At 35.6% G+C, this 26,578-nt stretch overlaps 1 protein-coding gene and 1 long non-coding RNA gene across 5 annotated transcripts in view; one reads left to right on the forward strand and one right to left on the reverse strand.

Annotated features, from left to right (window-relative positions):
* The window catches only part of LOC105493700 (dynein cytoplasmic 2 heavy chain 1), a 361,100-nt gene that overhangs the window by 301,816 nt on the left and 32,706 nt on the right, over positions 1 to 26,578 (forward strand). For all 3 annotated transcript variants that reach the window (XM_011761557.3, XM_011761558.3, XM_071075514.1), the window contains one exon: positions 21,430 to 21,519. In XM_011761557.3, coding sequence (XP_011759859.2) covers positions 21,430 to 21,519 — 90 coding nt within the window. The remainder of the gene's footprint in view (positions 1 to 21,429; positions 21,520 to 26,578) is intronic.
* On the reverse strand, positions 16,780 to 26,271 carry LOC139357578 (uncharacterized). 2 transcript variants are annotated; one of them, XR_011611023.1, is made up of 3 exons: positions 23,615 to 23,651; positions 21,998 to 22,133; positions 16,780 to 18,120 (listed from the first exon to the last, which is right to left on the reverse strand). It is a non-coding gene; the product is annotated as an uncharacterized lncRNA (long non-coding RNA). The 2 variants fall into 2 exon arrangements; XR_011611024.1 differs by lacking the exon at positions 23,615 to 23,651 and adding an exon at positions 25,840 to 26,271 and having other exon boundaries at positions 16,781 to 18,120.

Here is a 26,578-nt window from a genome sequence, read left to right on the forward strand (position 1 = left end):
ATTATATGAAACAATTCTTTCATTAAAGACCAAAATATTTTAGAAAGGGGTCATAAATTTTTAATTTTTATATTTTTTTCTTTGAACCAAGATCTAAGTATTTCATTATTTCACATAGCAACAAAACTGGATGGCTTATTTCTTAAAGTGTATTTATGAAAGATGCAGATAATTTTAATATATAAAGTATTCTATATTATACTTTGAATTGAGAAATGCAACCTCAGAAAATATCACTACTTGTGAAATACTTGTATTATTTGTATGAAAATGAATTTGTTAAAATTCTTTCAAAGAATGAAAAATATGTTTTACAAAGCATGTTTAAATTCTGTCACAGATGGTATTCTTAGAAATAGTTTAGGCTATTTGATGAAATTCAAATGAGACTAGTCTGAATTTCACTAAGATCAGATCAGTAAAACACTTTCTGACATCTACTTTCTAATGAGTTTTAACAAAAACTGATAATTCAGTACTACTCCATTTATTTCAAAATAGAAGTTAATTTTTTTATTACATTTGAATGTGACAAGTTATGTATGATGCCATATGATTTAATGTGCTTTAGGAAAGAGTTCAGTACTTGACATTTTCTTTACTATGTGTGACATGATTGGAGTAGGAAATTTCCTAGAGAGAATAATGACTTATTTCTTTGATAACTTATGATTATCCACTAAAACTTTTCTTTTAAATACACAACATTTATAATTTGTTTGTTAAAGAAAACAATATTGTAAAATAGTTATCTTCTACATGTTAGAACATAAGCTTTAAAACATAAAATATATGGCAAAAATTGCAAAGGTTCAAATGCCAAATTGCTGTATCTTGCTGAATAATCACTAAGAGAATGTACCATTTTAGTAGAAATTAATAGGTTGTATTGATTAATTGAACCCCTTTTAAAGCCAACATATCTATTGGTTATACATTTCTATGTATTCTAACATGCAAGTTGGTAACACCAAATGGCTTTTTAATTTTTTAAACCAGGGAGTCCCTCAATAATATAGCAAAAATGTGCTAGTGGATCTTGTGTCTTTTGATAATTTTCAAAACTGTTTAATCATTTTGAAATCATTTTTTGATCACTGACCACGTTAAAAATTGAAGCGAACAATGTAGTTTCTTAAAATATGTTCATACATATACATATAGAACTTTATGATATAATTTTGAGATTTATAAAATTAAGATCTTCTTTGCTAGCCTGGTTATTCCTTTCACTTTCACTCCTTTCTCTACCATGGCCCTCTTTATAGGAGTGGTTCTCCAAGTATGGTCTCCAGACCAGTATCATTAGCATCACCTGAGAACTTGGCAGAAATATGAATTCTTGTACCACCCCCAACCTACTCCAGGCTACTGAATCAGAAATTCTCAGTGTGTTTCCTTGAAATCTGTTTTATGAAGCCCTTGAGATGCATGCCAACTTTGGGGGAAATACTGTAGTCAGAATTCACGTCAAAGAAGGCAATACCTGCTATGTCACCTTTCCATCTGTCTCCACTCCATGTTGTAAACATTTATGACTATGTGTTGGAACCGAACTGTCGATTCCTTCCTGGGCAGGGGTCGCCGCGAAGGATCACCGACACGAGATTCACAGCAGAGAGTTATTTATTACTAGCACGCTAGGGTCCCAAGCTCTAAGTTGGCCCTGGGACCCCGACTGCTTGTTACAGGTTGTTTATATAGGCAAACACAAGTTCAAACACAGCTTATGGCGCGAAATTCAAACAAAGCTTAAGGCGCAAAATGATTGGGTCTAGCTATGGCCTGAGCAAGGTGTCTTATGCTAATTGGTCAGAGCAGGACCTTATGAGGTTTTTTCCTGGAGTTGTTGATTCCGGGAACTTCGAGGCAGGGTGGGACCCCCAGAATTGGCAGGGTGGGACCCTATCAGGGTGGGTCCTTATGGAGGCAGGGTGGGACCTTATCCAGAGCCACCTGGTGTTAATTTTTTTTTTCTATATGAGGCCTAGTTTCTAAGTTTTATGAGGCCTAGTTTCATATGTCCACCATTGATCTTTATAAAGTGGTTGGGGACCTTATTTTTTGTTAAAAGCCTCTTTTTATTGTTTATCTACTTGCATGCAAATTAGTTCTTAGGAAAGTTCTACTCCAACTATTTTGACAAATAATTGTAAACGTTGAATGATTTGTATATTTTTCATTTAAGGTAACACCTCATGTTTTAAAACGTAATGTTTATATTAAATAACACTTTACTATTTATACAGAACTTTTGTAGCCCTTATGAAATTTGCTATTTCTCATCCTCCTTTTACTTGGGAAGACTGTGAAGGAGTTACATCCTGGTAAAGCATTAAAGCCCGTACTGTAATTCTAATGTGTGATTCCTAGATCAGCTTTCCACCTTATTGCTCATTAAACATTTTGTTAGATCAAGCAGCTAAATTATAGTGTTTGTTATAAGATGCAGTTATCAGCTTTGTTTGAACTGAACTCCATGTACTCATCTTCAAAGGCCTATCAAATACTGGGATGGAACTCTGCCTACCCCCTCTTCCATAGCTTTACTTAGCAACATTTTATTATATATACTTATAATGTAAATCAATTTTTATTGATTTAAGGAAAAAAAGGGGCCTGCATATAACAAGAATCTCTAATCTTTTGAAATTTTCCTTTAGTATCCCTAACTTAATACTATCATCATCCCAAGATAATAGAATATACTTTCTCTTTTTCAGCAAGACATTTTAACTTCCAGAGTTTGTCCTTTTTCATTCATTTAGCAAATGAAAACAGAAGTACTTTATTTTAAGGACTTTATGCCATGCTAAAGTTTTATCATTATTATTTGAAGGTAAACTGTGGTAAGTTAAAGATGTGTACATAAGTCATAACACAATGATAAAAATGAAAGTACCAAAGAAGTATGCATAATGAGCCAAAATAGGACATAAGACGGAAACATAACCTTTATCAATTAATACAAAAGTGAGATCAGGAAATAAAAAGTCAGAAATTACAAGTGTCAGGAATTAGACGGAACATCACTACAGTTCCTATATACATTAAGGGAATGTTACTAATAATTTTATGCCTACAAATTCAACAACTTAGGTGAAATGTACAAATTCCTTGAAAGAAATTCACCACTGCCGGGCGTGGTGGCTCACGCATGTAATCCTAGCACTTTGGGAGGCCGAGATGGGTGGATCACCTGAGGTCAGGAGTTCAAGAGCAACCTGGCCAACATGGTGAAATCCCATCTCTGCTAAAAATACAAAAATTAGCTGGGTGTGGTGGTGCACACTTGTAATCTCAGCTACTCGGGAGGCTAAGGCAGAAGAACTGTTTGAACCCAGGAGGTGGAGATTGCAGTGAGCCAAGATTCTGCCACTGCACTATAGCCTGGGAGGCAGAGCAAGACTCCATCTCAAAAAAAGAAAAAAAAAGGAAATTAACCACCAAAGCATAATTAAGAAGAAATGCATATGCTTAACAGCCTATATCAAAGAAGTTGAATTTTTTAAAACCTTCTCACAATGAGAGCTTCTAGAATTCACTGGTAAAATCTAACTAATATTTAAGGAAGACATACTGCCAACTTTGTGCAAACTCTTCCACAAAATAGAAGAGATAGGATTCTATTCCTAACTTTTCTGAGACCAGCATTGCCTGATATCAAAACCTAAGAAAGGATACAAAGTTTGACACACAAGATGAATAAGTTCTACTGTACAACATAGAACTTAGAGTTAACAATACTGTATTGTATACTTAAACATTACAAAAGTAACTTACAAACGTTGTTGTTACAACAAAGGAAAAGATTATTTGACACCCTCACATCACAATTAAAAGAACTAGAGAAGCAAGAGCAAACAAATTTAAAAGCTAGCAGAAGACAAGAAATAACTAAGATCAGACCAGAAGTGAAGGAGATACGGACATGAAAAACCCTTCAAAAAACGTTTCAAAAAATCAATGAATACAGGAGCTGGTTTTTTTTAGAGACTAAAAAATAGACCATTAGCTAGACTAAAAGAAGAAAAGAGAGAAGAATCAAATAGATAAAACAAAAAATGATAAAGGGGATATCACCACTGATCCCACAGAAATACAAACTACCATTAGAGAATACTATAAATACCTCTATGCAAATAAACTAGAAAATCTAGAAGAAATTGATAAATACTTGGACACATACACCCTCCCAAGACTAAACCAGGAAGAAGTAGAATCCCTGATTAGACCAATAACGAGTTCTGAAAATGAGGCAGTAATTAATAGCCTACCAACCAAAAAAAGCCCAGGACCAGATGGATTCACAGTGAATTCTACAAGAGTTACAAAGAAGAGCTACTACCATTCCTTCTGAAACTATTCCAAACAATAGAAAAAGAGGGACTCCTCCCTAACTCATTTTATTAGGCCAGCATCATCCTGATACCAAAGCGTGGCAGAGACACACACAAAAAAAATTTCAGGCCAGTATCCCTGATGAACATCAATGCAAAAATCCTCAACAAAATACTGGTAATCCAAATCAAGCAGCACATTAAAAACCATGATGAATTTGGCTTCATCCCTGGGATGCAAGGCTGGTTCAACATACGTAAACCAATAAATATAATCCATCACATAAACAGAAGCAATGACAAAAAACACATGATTATCTCAATAGATGCAGAAAAGGCCTTTGACAAAATTCAACACCCTTCATGCTAAAAACTCTCAATAAACTAGGTATTGATGGAACATCTCAAAATAATAAGAGCTATTTACAGCAAACCCATAGCCAATATCATACTGAATGAGTGAAAAGTAGAAGCATTCCCTTTGAAAACTGGCACAAGACAAGGATGCCCTCTCTCACAACTCCTATGCAACATAGTATCAGAAGTTCTGGCCAGAGCAAAGGTGCAAGAGAAAGAAATAAAGGATCTTCAGCTAGGAATGGAGGAAGTCAAATTGTCTCTGTTTGCAGACAACATGGTTTTGGAAAAGCCCATTGTCTCAGCCCAAAAACTCCTTAAGCTAATAAGCAACTTCAGCAAAATCTCAGGATATAAAACTGTGTGCAAAAATCACAAGCATTCCTATACATCAATAATAGAAAAGCAAAGAGCCAAATCATGAGTGAACTCCCATTCACAACTGCTAGAAAGGGAATAAAATACCTAAGAATACAACTTACAAGGAATGTGAAGGACCACTTCAAGAAGAACTATAGACCACTGCTCAAGGAAATAAGACAGGACATAAACAAATGGAAAAAAAAAATCTATGCGTATGTACCACCATAGAACCAATATCATGAAAATGGCCATACTGCCCAAAGTAATTTATAGATTCAGTGCTATTCCCATCAAGCTACCACTGACTTTCTTCACAGGATTAGAAAAAAACTTTGAGTAACCTGACAAAAACAAGCAATGGGGAAAGGATTCCCTATTTAATAAATGATGCTGGGAAAACTGGCTAGCCATATGTAGAAAACTGAAACTGGATCCTTTCCTTACACCTTATACAAAAAATTAATTCAAGATGGATTGAAGACTTAAATGTTAGACCTAAAACCATAAACCCTAGAAGAAAACCTAGGCAATACCATTCAGGACATAGGCATGGGCAAAGACTTCATGTCTAAAACACCAAAAGCAATGACAACAAAAGCCAAAATTGACAAATGGGATCTAATTAAACTAAAGAGCTTCTGCACAGCAAAAGAAACTACCATCAGAGTGAACAGGCAACCTACAGAATGGGAGAAAATTTTTGCAATCTGCCCATCTGACAAAGGGCTAATATCTAGAATCTACAAAGAACTTAAACAAATTTACAAGAAAAAAAACAACCCCATCAAAGAGTGGGCAAAGGTTATGAACAGACACTTCTCAAAAGAAGACATTTATGCAGCCAACAGACACATGAAAAAATGCTCATCACTGGTCATCAGAGAAATGCAAATCAAAACCACAATGAGATACCATCTCATGCCAGTTAGAATGGCAATCATTAAAAAGTCAGGAAAAAACAGATGCTGGAAAGGATGTGGAGAAATAGGAACACTTGTACACTGTTGGTGGGAGTGTAAATTAGTTCAACCATTGTGGAAGACAGTGTGGCGATTCCTCAAGGATCTAGAACTGGAATTACCATTTGACCCAGCTATCCCATTACTGGGTATATATCCAAAAGATTATAAATCATGGTACTATAAAGACACATGCACATGTATGTTTATTATGGCACCATTCATAATAGCAAAGACTTGGAACCATCCCAAATGTCCATGAATGATAGACTGGATTAAGAAAATGTGGTACATATACACAATGGAATACTATGCAGCCATAAAAAAGGATGAGTTCATGTCCTCTACAGGGACATGAATGTCTCTGCAGGGACATGGATGAAGCTGGAAACTATCATTCTCAGCAAACTATCACAAGGACAGAAAACCAAACACCACATGTTCTCACTCTTAGGTGGGAATTGAACATTGAGATCACATGGACACAGGGTGGGTAACATCACACACTGCAGCCTGGTGGGGACTGGTGGGGCCTGGGCGGCGGGGGACGGATAGCATTAGGAGAAATACCTAATGTAGATGATGGGTTGATGGGTGCATCTCAAGGCCTTGATAAAATATTGCAAGGAAACACACTAAGAATTTCTGATTCAGTAGTCTGGAGGGTAGGTGAGGGGGTGGTACAAGAATTCATATTTCTGCCAAGTTCTCAGGTGATGCTAATGAACTGGTCTGGAGACCACACTTTGAGAACCACTCCTATAAAGAGGGCCATGGTAGAGAAAGGAATGAAAGTGAAAGGAATAACCAGGCTAGCAAAGAAGATCTTAACTTTATACATCTCAAAATTATATCATAAAGAATTAGAGAACCAAGAGCAAACAAACCCCAAAGCTAGCAGAAGACAAGAAATAACCAAGATCAGAGCTGAACTTAAGGAGATAGAGATGTGAAAAGCCTTTCAAAAAAATCAAAGGATCCAAGAGCCATTTTTTAAAATAATAAAATAGACCACTAGCTAGAATCATAAAGAAGAAAAGAGAGAAGGATCTAATAAACACACTCAGAAATGATAAGGGAGATATTACCATTGACACCACAGAAAAACACAAATGACTATCACAGAATACTGTAAACACCTCTATAGACATAAACCAGAACATCTAGAAGAAATGGATAAATTCCTGGACACATATACCCTCCCAAGACTGAAGCAGGAAGAAATTGAATCCCTGAATAGACCAATAATGAGTTCTGAAATTGAGGCTGTAATAAATAGCCTACCACCAAAAGAGGCCCAAGACGAGATGGGTTCACAGCTGAATTCTACCAGAGGTACAAAGAAGAGCTTGTACCATTTCTACTGCAACTATTCCAAAAAATTGAAAAGGAAAGACTGTTCCCTAACTTATTCTATAAAGCCAACGTCATCCTGACACCAAAACTTGGCAGAGATACAACAAAAAAAGAAAATTTTAGGCCAATATTTTTGATGAACATCCATGTAAAAATTCTCAATAAAATACTGGCAAACTGAATCCCACAGCTCATCAAAAAGCTTATCCACCGCAATCAAGTTGGCTTCATCCCTGGGATGCAAGGTTTGTTCAACATATGCAAATCAATAAATGTGTTTTATTGCATAAACAGAATGAAAGACAACACGTGATTATCTCAACAGATGCACAAAAGGCGTTCTGTAAAATTCAACATCCTTTTATGTTAAAAACTCTCAATAAACTAGGTACTGAAGGAACGTGTCTCAAAATAGCCATATATGACAAACCCATAGCGATATAATAATGAATGGGCAGAAGCTGGAAGCACTCCACTTGAAAACTGGCACAAGAATGCCCTCTCTCACCACTCCTATTCAACATAGTATTGAAAGTTCTGGCCAGGGCAATTGGGCAAGAGAAAGAGATAAACGGTACTCAAATAGGAAGAGAGGAAATCAAATTATTTTTGTTTGCAGATGACATGATCCTATATCTAGAAAACTCCATAATCTCAACCCAACAGCTAGGAATGCCTCTCTGCAGGATTTTTTCATAAGTATTGGCAATTTGAGTCTATTTTTTTTCTTTTTGCAAAAATGCAAAGGATCTACTGTATACCCTTTTGTGAAAACAGGAGAAAAAATGGAAGGTCTTACACTTTGTGATTTCAAACATTATGAAGAGATTGTTATCAAAATACTGTGGCATTGGCATAAAGACAGATACAAAGATCAATGGAATGGAAGAGAGATCAATGGAATGAAGATCAGTGGAATGGAATCCACTAATCAATGGATTGGAATGGATCAATGGAATGGAAGGAATCAGTGAAGATCAGTGAAATGGAATAAGAATCCAGATAGACCCAGAAATATATATTCAATTGATTGTCACCAATAGGCTAAGGTAATTAAATAAGAAAAGGAAAATCTCTTTAACAAATGGTGCTAGAGTAACTGAATAGCTAAAAGCCAAAAAGAAAAAAAAAAACCCTGTAACTGTGTCTCCAAAGATATACAAAAATTATCCCCAAAGTAATCATAAACATTAATAAAACTTAACAAAAAATATATAGGAGAAAATTTTAGTGATTTTGTGTTTGGCAGTGATTTCTTAAATAAGACACCAAAAACGAACTATAAAAAGAAAAAAAACGATACATTGGACGTTATCAAAATTTTAACCTTCTCTTTAGAAGACACTTATAAAAATGAAAAGTGAGTCACAGAATAGAAGAAAATAATTTCAAGACATATACCTAACAAAGGAACCTACATCTAGAATAGATTTTGTTTAAAAACTCAATAATGAGAAGGCAAACATCTCAATTATAAAAATGCAAAAAAAAAATTCTATAGATATTAGGACTTGTGGATGGGAAAGAAGCACATAAAAATGTAGGTGTCATTATGAATATCAGAACTGCAGTAAGAATATCAATATATAAAGATCAGTTGTATTTATAATAGCAATGAATCCTAGTATATGGCACTCACAGTATCCAAAATGAAATTAAGATCTTAATTCCACTTATAATAGCATTGAAAAAAATGAAATGGATGGGAATAAATTTAACAAAAGGAGATCAAGACTTGTGCACTGAGAGCTACACAACATCACTGAAAGAAATTAAATGGAATTTAATGGAAATTTAATTTAATGGAAAACCATCCTTTGTTCATGGGAAAATGGAGAGTGACTGCATGGATCCAGAGTATTTTGGGAGATTGATAAAAATATTCTGGAATTAATGGTTATGCTCGTACACCCTTGTGAATATATTAAAACCCACTAAATCATACACTATAGAGAGGTGGGTTTGATGGTATGTTAATTATATATCAGTAAAAACAATTTTTTAAAATCACAATGAGACAGCCCTGCACACTAGCTTGATTGGTTTATAGCTTAAATTAAAAAGCCAAATGGTACCAAGTGTTGTTATGGATCTGGAACAGATTGAATTTTCAGATACTGCTGATAGTTTAGCTTTTTCTTATAAGGTTAAACATATACTTAACATATTAGCTTATATTAACATATCACTCGTGAATATTTACCCAAGAGAAATGAAAGCATATGCCATACAAATACTTATTTGTGAACAACTCAACATTCAAGAGGTGAAATGATACGTTTTTGTTATATCCATAAAATTGGAATACTACTCAGAAATACAAACAATGACTATTTGATTTATGCAACTGCGTGGATACACCCAGTGTTCTGCCGGCAAATGTTTTAAAACTGGCTCTTAAAAAAAAAAAAACAAAGAAAGAAAGAGGAGGAAGCCTTGATCTATAGCATTTCTCATTTCCATGGTACCAATGCTGCTACCATGGCTGGTTTCAAGTTACCAATATAAGGTCAATGAATGTGGAGTGAGGAAGAGATGCCTAGTAGCAAACTATTTTATAGTATTTCTTCTATCCATGTCTTCTATCCAGTATTTCTTCTATCTTATATCCAATAGACATAATCTTGAACACAGTTTTTGTTTGTTTTTGTAGAGACAGGGTCTTACTCTGTCACCTAGGCTGGAATGCAGTGGTACAATCCTAGCTCACTGCAACCTCCAACTCCTGAGCTCAATAGATCCTCCCACCTCAGCCTCCTGAGTAGCTAGGAGTACAGGCGCATGCCCTCACACCAGGCTAATTTTTTTAATTTTCTGTAGCAATAGTTTCTATGTTGACCAGGCTGTTTTTGAACTCCTGTGGTCAAGTGATCCTCTTGCCTCAGCCTCTCAAAGTGCTGGGATTACAGGTGTACGCCACCTGGCCCAGCTTAAATAAACATCATTCTTTATTCAGGTTGCTATAACAAATTTTAATAGACTGGGTGGCTTAAACATGTATTTCTTACAGTTCTGAAGGCTGAGAAATCTAAGATCGGTGCCAGCATGGTTGGGTTCTGATGACAGCAGCCAACTTTTCCTTGTATCCTCATATGGTGGAAAGAGTGCAGGCTAGCTCTCTAACCTCTTCCTATAAGACCATTAATCCTATTTATGAGGGTGAAGCCTCATAACCTTTACCCTCATAACCTAATTCCTTCCAAAGGCCCCACCTCCCTAGTACCATTAGTGACTAGCTTTCAACAAGATGTCTGAGGGGACATAACATAATAAAAATTGTAAAATAATTACGAAGAGATGAGGTTTGAGAATATTTATTAACTGTTTTAAAATAACATTTAATTGTAAATTCATAAAACTTTTTAAATAATGGCTATTTAACAATGAACTTACATTATTTGTAAAATTTTAAGACTTGGCTCTCACTAGTCTTTGTGAGCTGGTTCAATCACATTACTGGATAAAACTCAAAATAATTGTACATAGCAAAAAAAAAAAAGGAAGGTTAAAAGTTTAATATTTATAATACTATATACATATAAATTTAATTATATACATAATTCTAGAAAATTCAAACTAGTATGTTGTTGGGAACAGGCCCCCAAATCTGGTCATAAACTGGCCATAAACAAAATCTCTGCAGTACTGTGACATGTTCGTGATGGCCATGACGCCCACACTGAAGGTTGTGGGTTTACCGGAATGAGGGCAAGGAACACCTGGCCCACCCAGGGCAGGAAACCACTTAAGGTGCTCTTAAACCACAAACAATAGCATGAGTGATTGTGCCTTAAGGACATGTTCCTGCTGCAGATAACTAGCCAGAGCCCAGCCCTTTGTTTCTCGTAAGGAATACTTTTAGTTAATCTATAATCTGTAGGAACAATGTTTATCACTGGCTTGCTGTCAATAAATATGTGGGTAAAACTCTGTTTGAGGCTCTCAGCTCTGAAGGCTGTCAGCCCCCTGATTTCCCATTCCACACTCTGTGTTTCTGTGCGTGTGTCTTTAATTCCTCTAGTGCCGCTGGGTTAGGGTCTCCATGATGCAGCTGGTCTCGGAGGTATGTATTAACATACCAGCAATTGTCTGTTAATTAGTTGGTGGAGGGAGGACTGATGAATTACAAATGGAAACAAAGAAACTTTTGAGAGTCAAAATATTGTCAATAATTTTTAGTTATATTTTGATTTTACTTTATACAAGTTGAAATACTATTTAGACCCTAAAATTCCATTTAATTTAGAATTTACTGAACTTTTGTGTTAGCTTGGAAGGCTATATGCAAGATTTTTCAACATCCATGTACGTAAACACACAAAATCTGTGGCTAAACTGATAATTGTTATCTAGTTTGTGCTTCAATTAATAGCTGGCTAATTTAGTATCAAAGATAAAACAAACTAATGGGCTTGAACCCAAGTTTGTTTCATCTCAAGCATTTGATTGATTGGTTGCATTAATGCACAGAAATTAGTGCGACTGGCTCAGTAATTGTTTTATGTTCTAATTTATATTAATAGCCACTCATATTAAATGAAATGAACAATTACTATTGAAATATTTTTGTGCCATTTTGCATTAGTAGTCATTTTTAAATACTATATAAAAATTCATAAATGTGTTGATTTTTTTTCTTGTTATGGCTCATTTAACGTGGTTAGTGTGCTAAATTGTGGAAATCAAAACTCAATACTATTAGCTTTACAATGTTTATAGATCAAATTTTAGTGTAAACCCACAGAGCCCATTTAACTCTATTCTTGATGTATGTTTGGTTAAAATCTTTGAGAAAATATTAATAGAAATTATAACCCCAACATGCCTACATACGTACATACTTTTAACTATGGCAACATAATATTGGCCTAAATGAGTATATCACAGAAAACAATGTGGAAATAATCCACAATTTTTTGAACTCTCAAGGAATGTAAAAGCATGAAGACATCTTATTAAATATTATTTTGATAAATTTCATGAAGTAAATATACATTCAGTGTAGTTTTACTAGATGAAAGAAATGTTACAGATTATAATTTTACTTGCTGAATGTACCTTAATGATAAACTTACCTTCATCTCTCCCAGAGCTAAGCTTCACTGTAAGTATTCTTAATATATACCATGCTGTAGATAGTACAATCTGTTCATATTTTAAAAGACAAATACTGTCTTAGACAAATTGTCACAACAAAATACTATAGACTAGGTGGCTTAAATAATAGACATTTCTCACAGTTCTGAAAGCTGGGAAGTCCAAGATCAAGGGGCTGGCAGATCTGGTGTCTGATGAAAGTTTACAGATGGCCATCTTTTCCTTGTATCTTCACACTGTGGAGGGAAGAAAGAGAAAGCAAGCCCTCTCTCTTTTTACAAGGGCACTAATCCCACCATGAGGGGCTGCTCCACTCTCGTGAGCTTATTACTTCTCGAAGACCTCGCCTCCTATTATCATCACACTGGGACTTAAGATTTCAACATATGCATCTTTGGGGACACATTCAGTCCATAGCAATATTAACTAGATTTTTTTAAAGTGTACAATTTTGAATAGAATTTATCATTCTCCACTGTACTAGAGTTCTTCCAAGAAACAGAACCAGATTATAATATGAATATATATAAATAAAAAGCATACATAAATATATATATAAAATTCAGTCTCAAATACTAATCTCTTCTGTAAACACCCTCACAGACACACCCAGAAATAACCTTTAATCGGAGGACCCTGTTAGAGTAAAACAGCCTGCTACCTGAATGGAACTCTGGGACAACAGGCATCATTAGTCAAATGGGTATATGGTCTCTCTATAACATGAGCTATATATTTTTTTCAGAATATCTGAAAAAGAGGAGGAAGGGGGAGTTTGGTTAAGAAAAAGCTTACAGTTGGATGATGTAATAAGTAACATTTAGCAAATATTTATTGCCCATCTACCATGGGTTCTCTATATTATACCAGGCTCTGGAGATAGGAAAAATGAAGAGTATATAGTCTATATTCAGTGAACTCAATATAAATAACAAAAACTAATATACAGTGATGGCTAGCAAAAAATCACAAAAGGAAATTAGTAGTCTTTCTTAACCTTTTCCCAATGAAGTTTTTATTTTACTGTGGCAAAATATACACGACACAAAATTTACTATGTTAACCATTTTTAAGTACAGTTAAGTACATTGACATTGCTGTACAGCTGATTGCCAGAACTCTTCATCTTGAAAACCTGAAACTCTGTCCCATTAAACAACAGCTCCCGTTCACCCCTTCCCCAGCCCCTGGCAACCACCATCTGCTTTCTGTCTCTATGAATCTTGGTACTTTAGGTATCTCATTTAAGTGGAATCATAACAGTATTTGTCTTTGTGTGTCTGACTTATTATGTAAAATGTCCTCAAGGAACATTCATGCTGTAGTATATATCAAAATGTTTTTTTCTTTTTTAAGGTGAGTAATATTCCATTGTATGTATATGCCACATTTTGTTCATCCATGGATTAATGTGGATTGCTTCTACCTTCCTTTTTTTTAACAGTGTAAACTCTTAAGATAACAAGCATTTTATTTTTTTAATTGAAAAAACCTGGCTGGGCGCAGTAGCTCATACCTGTAATCCTAGCACTTTGGAAGGCCAGGGCATGCGGATCACTTGAGCCTAGGAGTTCAAGACCAGCCTGGGCAACATGGCAAAACCCTGCCTCTACAAAAAATACAAAAATTAGCCAGGTATGGTGGTGGGTGCCTGTAGTTCCACCTACTCAGGAGGCTGAGGTAGGAGGATCACCTGAGCCTGGGAAGTCTAAGCTGCAGTGAGCCATGATCATGCCACTGTACTCCAGCCTGGGTGACAGAGTGAGACCCTGTCTCAAAAAAAAAACAAAAACAAAAAACAAGCTGACGTTTATCATAGAAAGCAAGTAACAGAAGATCTTCTTTGAGAAGGAAAAACATAAAATAGATTCAAAAAATGATTTATGTTTTAAAAGAGAATCATTCAATTAAATCTTTTAGATCTGAAAGTCCTTAGTTTGCTCACGTGCCATTTCATAATCCTTTTTCTGTACCGATAAAAAAAAAGTTGAATGCTACAGAAATACTGTGATGTGCCCATGGAGGTGAACAAAGGTCTTGTTAAGATTAAACTGGGATCTGCTGTAACTTTTATCACAAATTCCTCATTGTCTGTGTTGTACTTCCTCTTAAGTATAGATAGATGGTAAGGGCTCTCTTGTTAAATTGTTTCGCTCTGAAACTTGTCTTTATCCTTCTGAAATACAAATTTCTAATTATGTATGTTTGTGAAATAAGTTTTAGTTATTTCAATTAATTGAGCAGAGTTGTAAATTATGGTAAGTGTAGGAATTAGTGATAATCTTAAATTGTATCTATTATTAATCATTGCATATGAAATTGAAATTGCAGTGACCTCTCTGCATTTCTTTTTTTTTAAATTGTAAACTGAATCTGTTTTCACACATCATAAAAACCTTGTGCAACTGCTAGTGTTTGAAATAAATTACAATTACAGTGCTGTCTCCCTATTTCAGGCACTGCAATAAGCTAGAATCAAATGAAAGTTCTTCTGACATTTTCAAAACCTAAAATCCAATGTTGGTTTAACTTCAACAGTCTGCAGATAATGGATTACTGGTATTGCACTCCTATCTGAGAAACAAGCTATTATTTTTACCAGTGGGATAGTGATATTTGTTAGTAGTACAAATAATTCCATCATTAAATAGAGAAGGGAGGAAAATTCCTACAAGTGGCCATTTTTTAAAGTTCATACAATAAATACATTAAGATTGTAGAGTAGAAATTAAAACATCCAAGATTGTACTAGAGTGTTTTTTTTTTTTTTTTTTTTTTTTGTGCAAGTCACTTAACCTTTCTCTACATAAGTTTCCAGATATTTGAAATGGTAATAATTATACCCACTTCAGAGGGTTGTCATAAAAGTCTTAATGTAGATAAAATATGTATAACAGTGCCTGTAAGTGCTATAAAAGTGTTTGCTATTGTTATTCTTCTTCTTCTCATTTTCACATGATTCTTCATTGACTCACGTTTAGAATTTTACCGTACATTCTTAACTCACCTCCATGATTGCAGTTTCATCTTCCTAATGTTGTTCTTCCCATCTCTACTAGGGTACTCTTTAAAAAATCCAAATTTGTTGTGTCACTTCCTCGCTTAAAGGTTAATTTAGTTTTACCATTGCTTTCCAGATAAAATTTAAATTCCTTAGTATAAACAACCACAAATTTTATGATGTCATCCTTAATTCATCAGCCCATTTCTCTCGTCTTATTAATGCTTCTTCCTTTCCCTGCTGTCTTTACCTATTATAGATACTCAGGAAAAGACCGACTATTCGTTTACCTTTTGAGACTCATATCAAGCATGATCTCCACCAGAAAGCCTTTCCTAACTCTTCCCATTCCACGTGTTGGAACCGAACTGTCGATTCCTTCCTGGGCAGGGGTCGCCGCGAAGGATCACCGACACGAGATTCACAGCAGAGTTATTTAATACTAGCGCGCTAGGGTCCCAAGCTCTAAGTTGGCCCTGGGACCCTGACTGCTTGTTACAGGCTGTTTATATAGGCAAACACAAGTTCAAACACAGCTTAGGGTGCGAAATTCAAACAAAGCTTTAGGCGCATGGTAATTGGGTCTGTCTATGGCCTGAGCAAGGTGTCTTGTTCTAATTGGTTAGCGCAGGACCTTATGAGGTTTTTTCCCGGAGTTGTTGATTCCGGGAACTTCGAGGCAGGGTGGGACCCCCGGAATTGGCAGGGTGGGACCCCATGAGGTTGTTTCCCGGAATTGGCAGGGTGGGACCCTATCAGGGTGGGACCCTATTGAGGCAGGGTGGGACCCTATCCAGAGCCACCTGGTGTTAATTTTTTTAAGTTCTTTTTTTATGAGGCCTAGTTTCTAAGTTTTATGCGGCCTAGTTTCACACGCAGTTTGAATTTGATATACTCTACCTTCGTGTTCACAATTACTGTGCTTATTGCTCTTAGGGAGCTCAATGTATTGTCCATAGCCATCTCTTTTATTGTCGATTTCCCTCTCTATCATAAGCTTTTGTAGACAAGAATTGTGTTGTGACTTAATATCCTCAGCAGTTAACAAATGATTGGCAGATAGCAGCTATTTACTCATACTTGCTGCATAATGACTTAATTGATATTTGAGAGAGAGTGAGTTAACAAATGAACACCCTGGTTACAACTGGTTCTGCTTTTGTGACATCTTTCATGAAACGCATGGGATGGTGAAAAGAGGTTACATTTAGGGTTAGACCTGGATTCAACTTCTCTATCACTTAGTTTAAAAAAAACAAAAAAAAACTTTAAGATTAGTTAAATAAACTTACTCTAAGCCTTAGTGTCTCCATCATTATAAATTTAATTCCCAATACATAATTATCTTATATTGAATCTCAAATGGTTTAATATATATAAATCATTATAGAAATATTAAATCTATTGAAGACAGTATTGGTGCTGATATGGACTCTAGAGCCAAGTTACCTGGGGGTTTACATCCTGGATCTGCCATTTGCCAGCTCTGTGATTTTTGAACATGCTATTCTCTTTGTGTCTACATTTTCTCCTCTGTAAAATGGAAATTATAATATTAAGTTGGTGCAAAAGTAATTGTGGTTTTATATCATGAATTTTAAGTTTTTATATTAATAACTAGGCTCAAAGACATATTTATTAATCAAAATAGGAACCATTACAATCAACACATTTTGCCAATAAGAAATACATTGGTTTATTCCTGTAACATAAAAATCTATCTTTTGGGATTCAAGAAACTCTTGGAAAGCATTTTCTGCATCCAGCTGGTTGTGGAAGTGTTTTCCTTGCAAAATGTTGTTCAGATGCTTAAAGAAATGGTAGTCAGCTGGCGAGAGGTCAGGTGAATATGGCGAATGAGGCACAACTTTGTAGTCCAATTCAACTTTTGAAGTACTGATTATGTAACTTGTGGTTGGGCACTGTCACGGAGAAGAATTGGGTCCTTTCTGTTGACCAATGCTGGCTGCAGATATTGCAGTTATTGGTGCATCTCAGCTATTTGCTGAGCATACTTCTCAGATGTAATAGTTAAGCCAGGATTCAGAATGCTGTAGTGGATCAGACCAGCAGAGCACTAAACAGCGACCATGACCGTTTTTTGGTGGAAGTTGGCGTTGGGAGGTGCTTTGAAGCTTCTTCTCGATCCAGACACTGAGCTGATCATTGCTGGTTGTCATATAAAATGCACTTTTGATTGTACATCACAATCCGATTGAGAAATGGTTCATTGTTGTTACGTAGAATAAGAGAAGACAAGACTTCAAAACAATTTTTGGTTAGCTCATGACGCATCCTCTTATCAAGCTTTTATCACCTCTCCAATTTGATTCAAATGCTGAATGACTATAGAATGGTTGATGTTGAGTTCTTCTGCAGCTTCTCCTGTAGTTGTAAGAGGATCAGCTTGGATGATTGCTCTCAGTTGGTTGTTGTCAACTTCCGATAGCTGGCCACTATGTCCTCATCTTCAAGGATCTCCTTTGCAAAACTTCCTGAACCACCACTGCACTGTACGTTCGTTAGTAGTTCCTGGGCCAAATGTGTTGTTCACATTGCCAGTTATCTCCACTGATTTACAACCCATTTTGAACTCAAATAAGAAAATCGCTCAAATTTGCTTTTTGCCTAACATCATTTCCATGGTCTAAAATAAACATAAACAGCAAGCAATAAGTCATTAGCAAAAAAAAAAAAAAAGTGAGAAATGCTCATTAAAATGATGTATAACATAAGTACATTTAAGAATGCATTTCAATATCAAACAGCAAATTCTAACAATGTAAAAACTGCAGTTACTTTTGCACTTACCTAATAGTACACTTCTGAGGATTATTTTGAGGAATATATGAGATGGTGTCTATCAAGCACTCAGCATAGTTACTAACACATAGTAAGCACCCAATAAATATTAGCTTAAAAAATTTCCTGCAACTCAAGGCATAGCTTAATAGCTGCCTCTTTTTTAAAGACTTCCTTGATTGAATCATTTTTTTCCTCTAAACTCCAATAACATGATACATAATTTATTCATAAAGCACCACAAGGAACTTCAGCTTTGTATCTCCTTTATTGGTTTTTAATTTTCTTTAAATACTATATTTATTTCATTCATCTCATGTATCACTATCATTATCATTTCTATTATATCACCTATTATGTTTTAATTCTCTACATATTTAACGCTATTAAATATTTTTTATATAGGTAAATATTATCTATCACGCTATAAAATGTAAGCTCCATAATAGCAAGGACCTTATGTTAATAGTATCTGCACATTATAGATAGTAAATAATTGCTGAATGGATGAATAATGACTTAAACATTTATTGAATTAATGTATTACACTTGGCAATAAAATTGGTAACTCTCTTAACCATCTATAGATGACTAATAAATTGTCCTAAGGCTTAGTGTCATAAAACAATAGAAATGTATAATATCACAGTTTTTGTGAGTCTAGAATCCAAGTGTGGTTTAGCTGAGTATTCTGGCTCAGGGTTTCTCACAAGGCTCAGCTTCCAAAGTGGGCTCATGGCTGGCTCTTGTGAGTGAGAGGAGTGTCAAATAATTTAGGAGTCATGTTTAAAAACTGCCACAGTCTGCCCTCTAGGCACAAATTATTTACGTTTCCCCACATGCAAAATACAACCGTCTCCTCCCAAACTCCTCCACATGTTTCATTTCATTACAGGATCAGGCTAAGGCTAAAGGGAAAAAATTGTCATTTAAATCAGGTGAAAGTATGGATGAGGCTTTTTGGGTTCAATTCCTCAAAAATAGCTGCATAAATATTGTTCCCATCTAAAGACCAGTGAACTACAGTGACAAGTTACCTATTCCCTTTAAAACCAATATAAAATGGTAGGACAGGCATAGGATAACTGTAGACATTCCTATTCAAAAAGGGTGGAGGAAGATTGGGAGGCTAACATGTCCTTAGCAATTCTGAAATCCAAGCAAGTTCATGTTTCCAGTTCCTTTATTAGAATGTTGTATTGTTTCCTAGGAATGATTAATTGCTCTTGGCTTTACCCTTCGAGCTCTTGATTCTAACCTCTGAATTATCCATACATTTCAGTAAGATATAGCTCATGTTTGCAGCTGAGTGGTTTTCTCAGTCTGCACCCTTCCCATAGAAGCCCTGGAGCCAAGTTCTCTTTGAATTGCACCCTCTCCTAACCCTGTAATCCTAAACTGATAGTTTACACCAGAACAGTTTCTCTAAAACTGGGAGTTTGCTATGAATCTCATTGAGATTCACTCCATTAGACAAAAACCACAACCACAAATCTTTTCAAGATAAGCCTTTCTTTCTATCCTAGGCTGCTTTTGCATCAGCTGTAGGACAACACCCTTAAGATTTATTGAAGCCCTGTTGTTTAACAGAGGTTTGTCTGAGATTTGTCCTTCCTTTTTTTTTTTTTTAAGTCCTCAAAGCTCCATAGGCTTCCTCTAGTAGTCTCCTAGAAGTCCTCTAAGTTTTCACTTACATTCTCCTAAAGATCCCTCCAGCTTCAACCCACCACCTAGTCTCAAGTCCAGTGCCATATGATTCAGGATTTTGTTAAGGCAGCACCCCGCCTCTGGTGTATCAAAATTGTTATCGGTTGTCTTGCTGCAGAACAAATCTCACCAAAACTTACTGGCTTAAAATAATATTTTTAAAAAATCATTTATTTTTAGTTTAAAAGTCTGGAATTTACTAGGGCTTGGTAGAGAAATCTTGTCTCCTTCACACAGCTCACTCACATGGTTGGCAAGTTGGTGCCAGCTGGGGGTCTCTGTTTATCTCCACATGTGCCTCTCCAAAGACAGTTTGGGCTCTGCAGCATGGTGACTGACTTCTAAGATTAAAAATCTCAGAAGGCAGGAAATATAAGCAACCAATTTTTTATAGCCTAGACTTGGAAACTGGCATAGTATCACTTCCTTTGTATTGGAAGAGAGGAGCACAGACCTCAAGTCTCAAGAGGCAAAGTGTCAAAGGATTTGCAGTTGTGTTTCAAAATCACTACACCTGTTTTAGATCAAAGCACAGTTCTGGCACTTATGTATCACATTCCTAAGAAGGCTTACTTTATTCCTGTAAAGGGATTCAGTGTTTTCTAAGGTCCTTTTCTACTCGAAATTTGGTCATCTTACAATTCCCATTTTCTATACATTATTGATATATTCTAGCCCATAGTTTCTTAACTATGTAATCAGACAGTGTTTGGGGTAAAAAAATTGATGTTCTTTCTTTATTACCACACTTCAGAAAAATAATATGTTGAGAAGTTTGTGTGATATTTATAAAATATTTAGAAAATCAGGAAAATCTTCACCAAAAAGGTATATTATAATCAACATGAACTTACAAGAATACTTGTGCAGTGAAGAGTCTGCATTAACAGAGAATGCCTTTATTGGAAGGTCAAATATTAGAAAGATAACTTTTGTAAGGCAGCTATTCTTAGAGAGGTTTTATTTTATTTGTGTTTAATTTAATGCACTCCTTTTTATTTTTTTCTGTTTGTTTCATATGTCTCAATGTGGCTTGGGGAATAAAGTTTCCATTATACTGCTCTATTTATAGTTTTAAAAAATACTGTAGGGACCAAAGCTGATTGTTTTATAATCTTAACCACTTATAAAGTGAATTTGTCAAATTTGTGTTTCATTATGCAATAACCATTGTTTAAGAAAATATGGTTGACTATTTTTTATATGCCAGTTTAAGTTCATCTATTTATTCTTTCAGGAACTTGTACTTTTCTTCCTTTTAGAGAAACATTAATTCATGCTGTCTCTACTATTCAATTTAATGAGATCAAAGAAAAACAGACATATCTTAATGAATTTCATATGTATATGTGAATTATGCCAAAATTTTTCTCCATCACACTACTGTTAGTCTTTTATATGTAGTAGCATATACACAAACTCAATTTTGACCCTTTTTAAATTGCAGTGTCCTCTCGCATGGCAGAGCAAGTGGGAAGGCCCAGAAGATCCCTTACAATACCTGAGAGGTCTTGTTGCCCGTGCCCTTGCAATACAGGTAAGCCTAAATTATTTACTAAGTGGGTTGTCCGACTGTGTGACTATTGTATTATAGAGATAACCATTATGCTAATCACTAGTGAGAATTACATGATGATTTTGCACATAAAACACCATATATTCATTATTCTGCCATTTGTTATTTTTGTATAGCACTATTTTTTTTAACAAAAAATGTGTTTTCTGCTTTACTGTGGCTTGTCATCATTTTTGAGAATTTAGAGAACAATTTACAATTTTAGTAGAGATGGATCTCATAGACGGTAACTGAAACTGAATCATCACTGTGACTAATTTGCCTTAGGGAGCTCTCTATGGGGAGCTGCTTTAAAAAAGTTTATTTCAAATTGATAAATTTTTTTCAGAATAAACCAGTCAGGTAACTTCAGGAAAACAGAAGAATAGTATAGACAGAGAAAGAGTGTATTTTTTATGGAATAGTAGATGATACAGGTTAGTTGATGCAAACAAGGTACCTTTGTGGATTTTCCACTGTCTTCCTCTGCTTGTTGCACCAGCTTCACAAAAGAGCCTTTCATTTTAACCACATTAACTTCTACTATCACATGAATAACTTGATCTGTGTCCTCAATGCAGCACTCTTCATCCATGCTTTAAAAAAAAAAAAAATCCACAAACCTGTTCACATCTTTAACCTTGTTATCACTCATCTCTGCTCCACCTTTGAACCCCTAAGCATACATGTTATTCTTTGACAACAGCCACATTTCATCCTCAAGTTTGTATTCTCTAGACTTTCCAGTCTCTTCCTGCTCAGTATTCTCTCATTCTGTCACTTTCTTTCCTGATGCTGGCCAATTCATCCTGCAATTTGTGGCATATAACTGTATTCTCTTTCTAGCACCTTCAGTACCCTAACTCACTTTTCTTTATGCTTCATCCTTTCCAAAAACCATTTAACTTGGATTAGTAGCTGTCCATATGCAGGCTGCTGAGCTCTGCTACCAACACTTCAGATACAGTGTACCTTCAGGTACAGTTCAGATACAGTGGACCTTCAGGTACAGTTCAGATACAGTGGATGGGCCCTGAGCACTGCTCCTGTATTCCACAGTGATGTTTCAAACCTTCACTCTTTCTTGAAGATTCCATTCTGTCACTGACTCCCCTCTTCCTTAGCAGAACACCTTATGTTTTACTTCACAGAGAAAATTCAAGCTGTGAGATATGACCACTTGAAAATTCCTGCCCTTCTCTCTCATCTACAAATTTGTCTGAAGCCATCTTCATCATCTTTGTTCTAACATAAAAGTTGACCTTATGAAATTGAAGGCTCATCCCTAGACCTCTGTATTGATTCTGTCTGTTCTTTACTCTTTAGAGACCTCCTCCAGGGGGTCTTCCCTTGTTCTTCTGTCTTTTCATCTTTTCATCTCTTCTTACTCTGTTTGCTGGCCTACAATTGGGACTCCTTTGAAGGTACCAGGACCAATCTGAGCAATAGTTTGGCTTCTATTATAACCAGTTCTCCAGTCTGTAGGATTGTTGGAGGAAGAAAAAGTACTAGATCTGGAAATGGGTTAAAATTAGCAGGCAGAGAAGAATCTGTCAGGGACTCTGATTTAGTCATCTTTCTATCTGTTGTGCATATGCCTGGACATAATCTATCACTAAATGCTGGAAGGAAGGAAGAAAGGGAGAAAGTCTATTAGTGATCTTAGAAAAGTATAGAAATGCTCTGAAGTTTGTTGTATAATTGCATGGCTATGATAATTTACCACTTCATGTACTTTTCAGTACTGTTTCCTTTAAATTATTTTTAAAAGGACAGGGACTTTTAACTTGCCATGAATGGCAGCCTATATTACACTATGTAAGTACACTTAATAATTATGCTGTGTATTTATAATGATAAATATATTGGTGGTACTATAATATTCTTTAAAACAATTTTACAGGAATTATTGCAATTTCTTGCATGGTTATTCATATGTTAATAACTGGTCATCAAAACTGAACACTTTTCTACTGTGTAATTTTCTTAAAAGCTTTATAAGGCACTTAGCATTAATTGTAGTGATAAAATACCCTCCTAACCCTCAAGATAATGTTCAGGACTGACCATAGCTTACCTTTCATCCTTCCAACCAGGGAATATGCACTACTTCTTCCACAACCACTTGGGGATACTTTTTATGTTGTTTTATTTTCCTGGCTTAATATTTTTTAAATTTTAAATATATATAGATATCCATCTTCCTGAGGTAACCTTTAATATTTGGGATTTGCTTTTCATCTATTCAAGGGCTTGATAGATCCCTTGTTTTCATCTGTGCCTTCTGTTTCACAGGTACATATCCAGAGCAGCTTGTGATACTTGGAGAACAATGTAACTACCTAGTTGGAAAACAAAGGATGGGAAACTGGGTGGGCAGGGAAAATTAGAAGCACTATTTGCAAGGAACTGTGAAAATGGCACCTTTTGGTTTCTTAAGAAAGCATAATGATCAGACTCAATCCAAACAGGTATACAGCAGGTTGAGCCCAGATCCAGCTATAGTTTAAGATTTTAGGGTCTTGCATTTTGAGGCATAGTTTATGGGAAAAGAGAACAAACTATTGAGGGTGTCATATATTGTGCCAGTTTATTACAGGAGTTTTATGCAAATAAGGTAAGACTGACGTGGGTCAAAGGTAGCATTCATTCATTCATTCATTCATTCAAAAATATAATAAGCAGCTACTTTATTCTAGGCCCTGTGTGAAGTACTGGGGATATAATGGTTAGTAAGTAGATACAATAGCTGCCTCACAGATCTTATATTCATTCATCCTTTTATCAATAAAAGTTCTATAAATGTAAGCTGGGCACAGTGGCACGTGCCTGTAGTTCCAGTGACTCAGGAGGCTGAGGCAGGAGGATCACTTGAGCCCAAGAGTTCAAGTCCAGCCTGGGCAACAATGAGACCTCGCCCCTTAAAAAAGATAATTCCACAAATGTGATTAATACTTTCCTGGCGCCAAACACTGTGTGAGGTTGCTGAATATGGAGTGGTAAACAAAATAGACATACATCTTGTTCTCCAGGAATTATCCTTACAACTTATCAGAAAGATAGAACTGAATAAACAACAGTAAGAGAAGAATGATGAAGTACAGTATTATGGAAGCAAAGAGCACTACTTAACCTAGAAGGGGTCAGAGAAGTGATGCCTAAGCTGAGAACTTAGTAACAATAAACCAAATGAGGATGAGAGGAAAGAATTTATCAGACAGAAGGCAGACCAGAGTCTGATATCAAGAGTAAGTATTGTGTTATACCAAAGTTATTGAAATTTTGTAAATAAAACATAATAATAAAAGTAAGCATTGTAGTTTCAAGTAACTAAAAGCAGAGCATAGATTGCAAGGAGGGGTGTTCAAGCTGGAGAGCAAGAGGGGCCAAATCATGATAATGTATTAAGGAATTATATTTTATCCTAAGGACAAAAGGTAACCATTGCAGGATTTTAAGGAGGAAAGTCAGATTATGTTTTAAAGGGATTATTTTAGCTGCAGTATGGAGAGAGTCTTAGTCTACTTTGTGGCAAAAGGTTTAAGACTCTCCTCTGATTATGCTTAATTTAGAGACAGCTATAGAACCCCTAGGTATCCAAGGAACCTGAGCCATAGAGAGTCTTGCAGGCAGCCTGGCATTCACTCTCTGGTTTCTATAAGATCCTTTAGAGCAAAGATCTTTTTAAAAAAAAAAATTCCACTGTATTTCCAATACCTATATACTGTCTGCTGAATGAATGAATGAACAAAGGATTTAACAAATGAATGGACTAGACAGATTATTCTCTTTGGGGAATTTAGAATTATTTCCCTGGCTTCAAATTTTTCTGCCTTTTCTTCAGAAATGACATCTTCAAAGATTTTCTTGTGTTCCTGATTTCCACTCCGTGTTTTCCCTTTGGTTGTAGTGTATCCCTTATAGCAGGATATTTTGATTCTTCTGTGATGATCATTCTAAATTCTAGCATGTTCTCTACCCTGTTTGTAAATCTTACATTGTCAGCCTTTGTTTTAGTTCCTTTGTCCTAGTTTTGTGAACTACTCATAGTTGGATCCCTTGACTGTGCACCTGCAATTTTTATTCCAGCCCTGCTCATGTGTTGATTTCTATATCCAAGCCAGGATATAAAGAGAGATCTTTATCACCATGACCTAGTTATACTTGGTTATGCTTAATAGACCCAATATTCTGGAAATGTTTAATGGACTCCTAAATATCTCCCCCATTATGCTTCCTTTGAAAAGCAAACTTGGAGTGCTGTGTGTTAAATTAGCATTAAGGTTTGCCATTAATACTTACAGTTCATTTCAAACTTCTGCTTCAGTTTCATGTCTTTAGTTTTAAGATCCACAGTGACTTCTTGAACTCCACTCAAATTTTTTTTGGCAAGGTCAAGCCAGTGGCTGGTACATTGCTCTACTACAAAATCCTGCCACCCTTCCTTCTTATGACAGAATTTTGTTGTTTATATCAACTATTACGCACCTTGAAGTTTGGCATGATCTAAGCAATAGATAAATAGCATTAATTATTGTTATTAGTAAATACCACTTAGCATGACATATAGACTATCCTTAAAGCTTATCAGGAAAATAGATAACTAAATAAGCAACAAAACAAATAATTAAAGGAAGTATTTGAGCAAACAGCAGAAGTACTCCAATCTAGAACCACTTAGTGCTATCCCCTGTTCCCCAGGGGGTAGTTCAGTCTAAAACTTTTGGAATCATTGTTGACTTCTCTTCTCTCACACTTCACATCCAGTCTACCAGAAAGTCATATTTTCTCTGCATTCAAAATACATTCAGAGGTACCTTTTGCCATCTCTACTACCACTACCTTGATTGAAGTCATTGTGAATGCAGCTGCTATCTAACTAGAGTTCTGCTTCCACCCTTGTTCCCATTCTTACTGGTTCTCAACCACACAATCTCAAATGTTCCTATGTGAAAGCACAGCTCAGATTACATCACTCTGTCTTGGAAATATCCCCATGACTAGTCATCTCATCTCGAGTATCAAAATCCTTACAACAGCC

This window comes from Macaca nemestrina, chromosome 12, assembly GCF_043159975.1.
Source record: "Macaca nemestrina isolate mMacNem1 chromosome 12, mMacNem.hap1, whole genome shotgun sequence".
Lineage (NCBI taxonomy): Eukaryota > Metazoa > Chordata > Mammalia > Primates > Cercopithecidae > Macaca > Macaca nemestrina.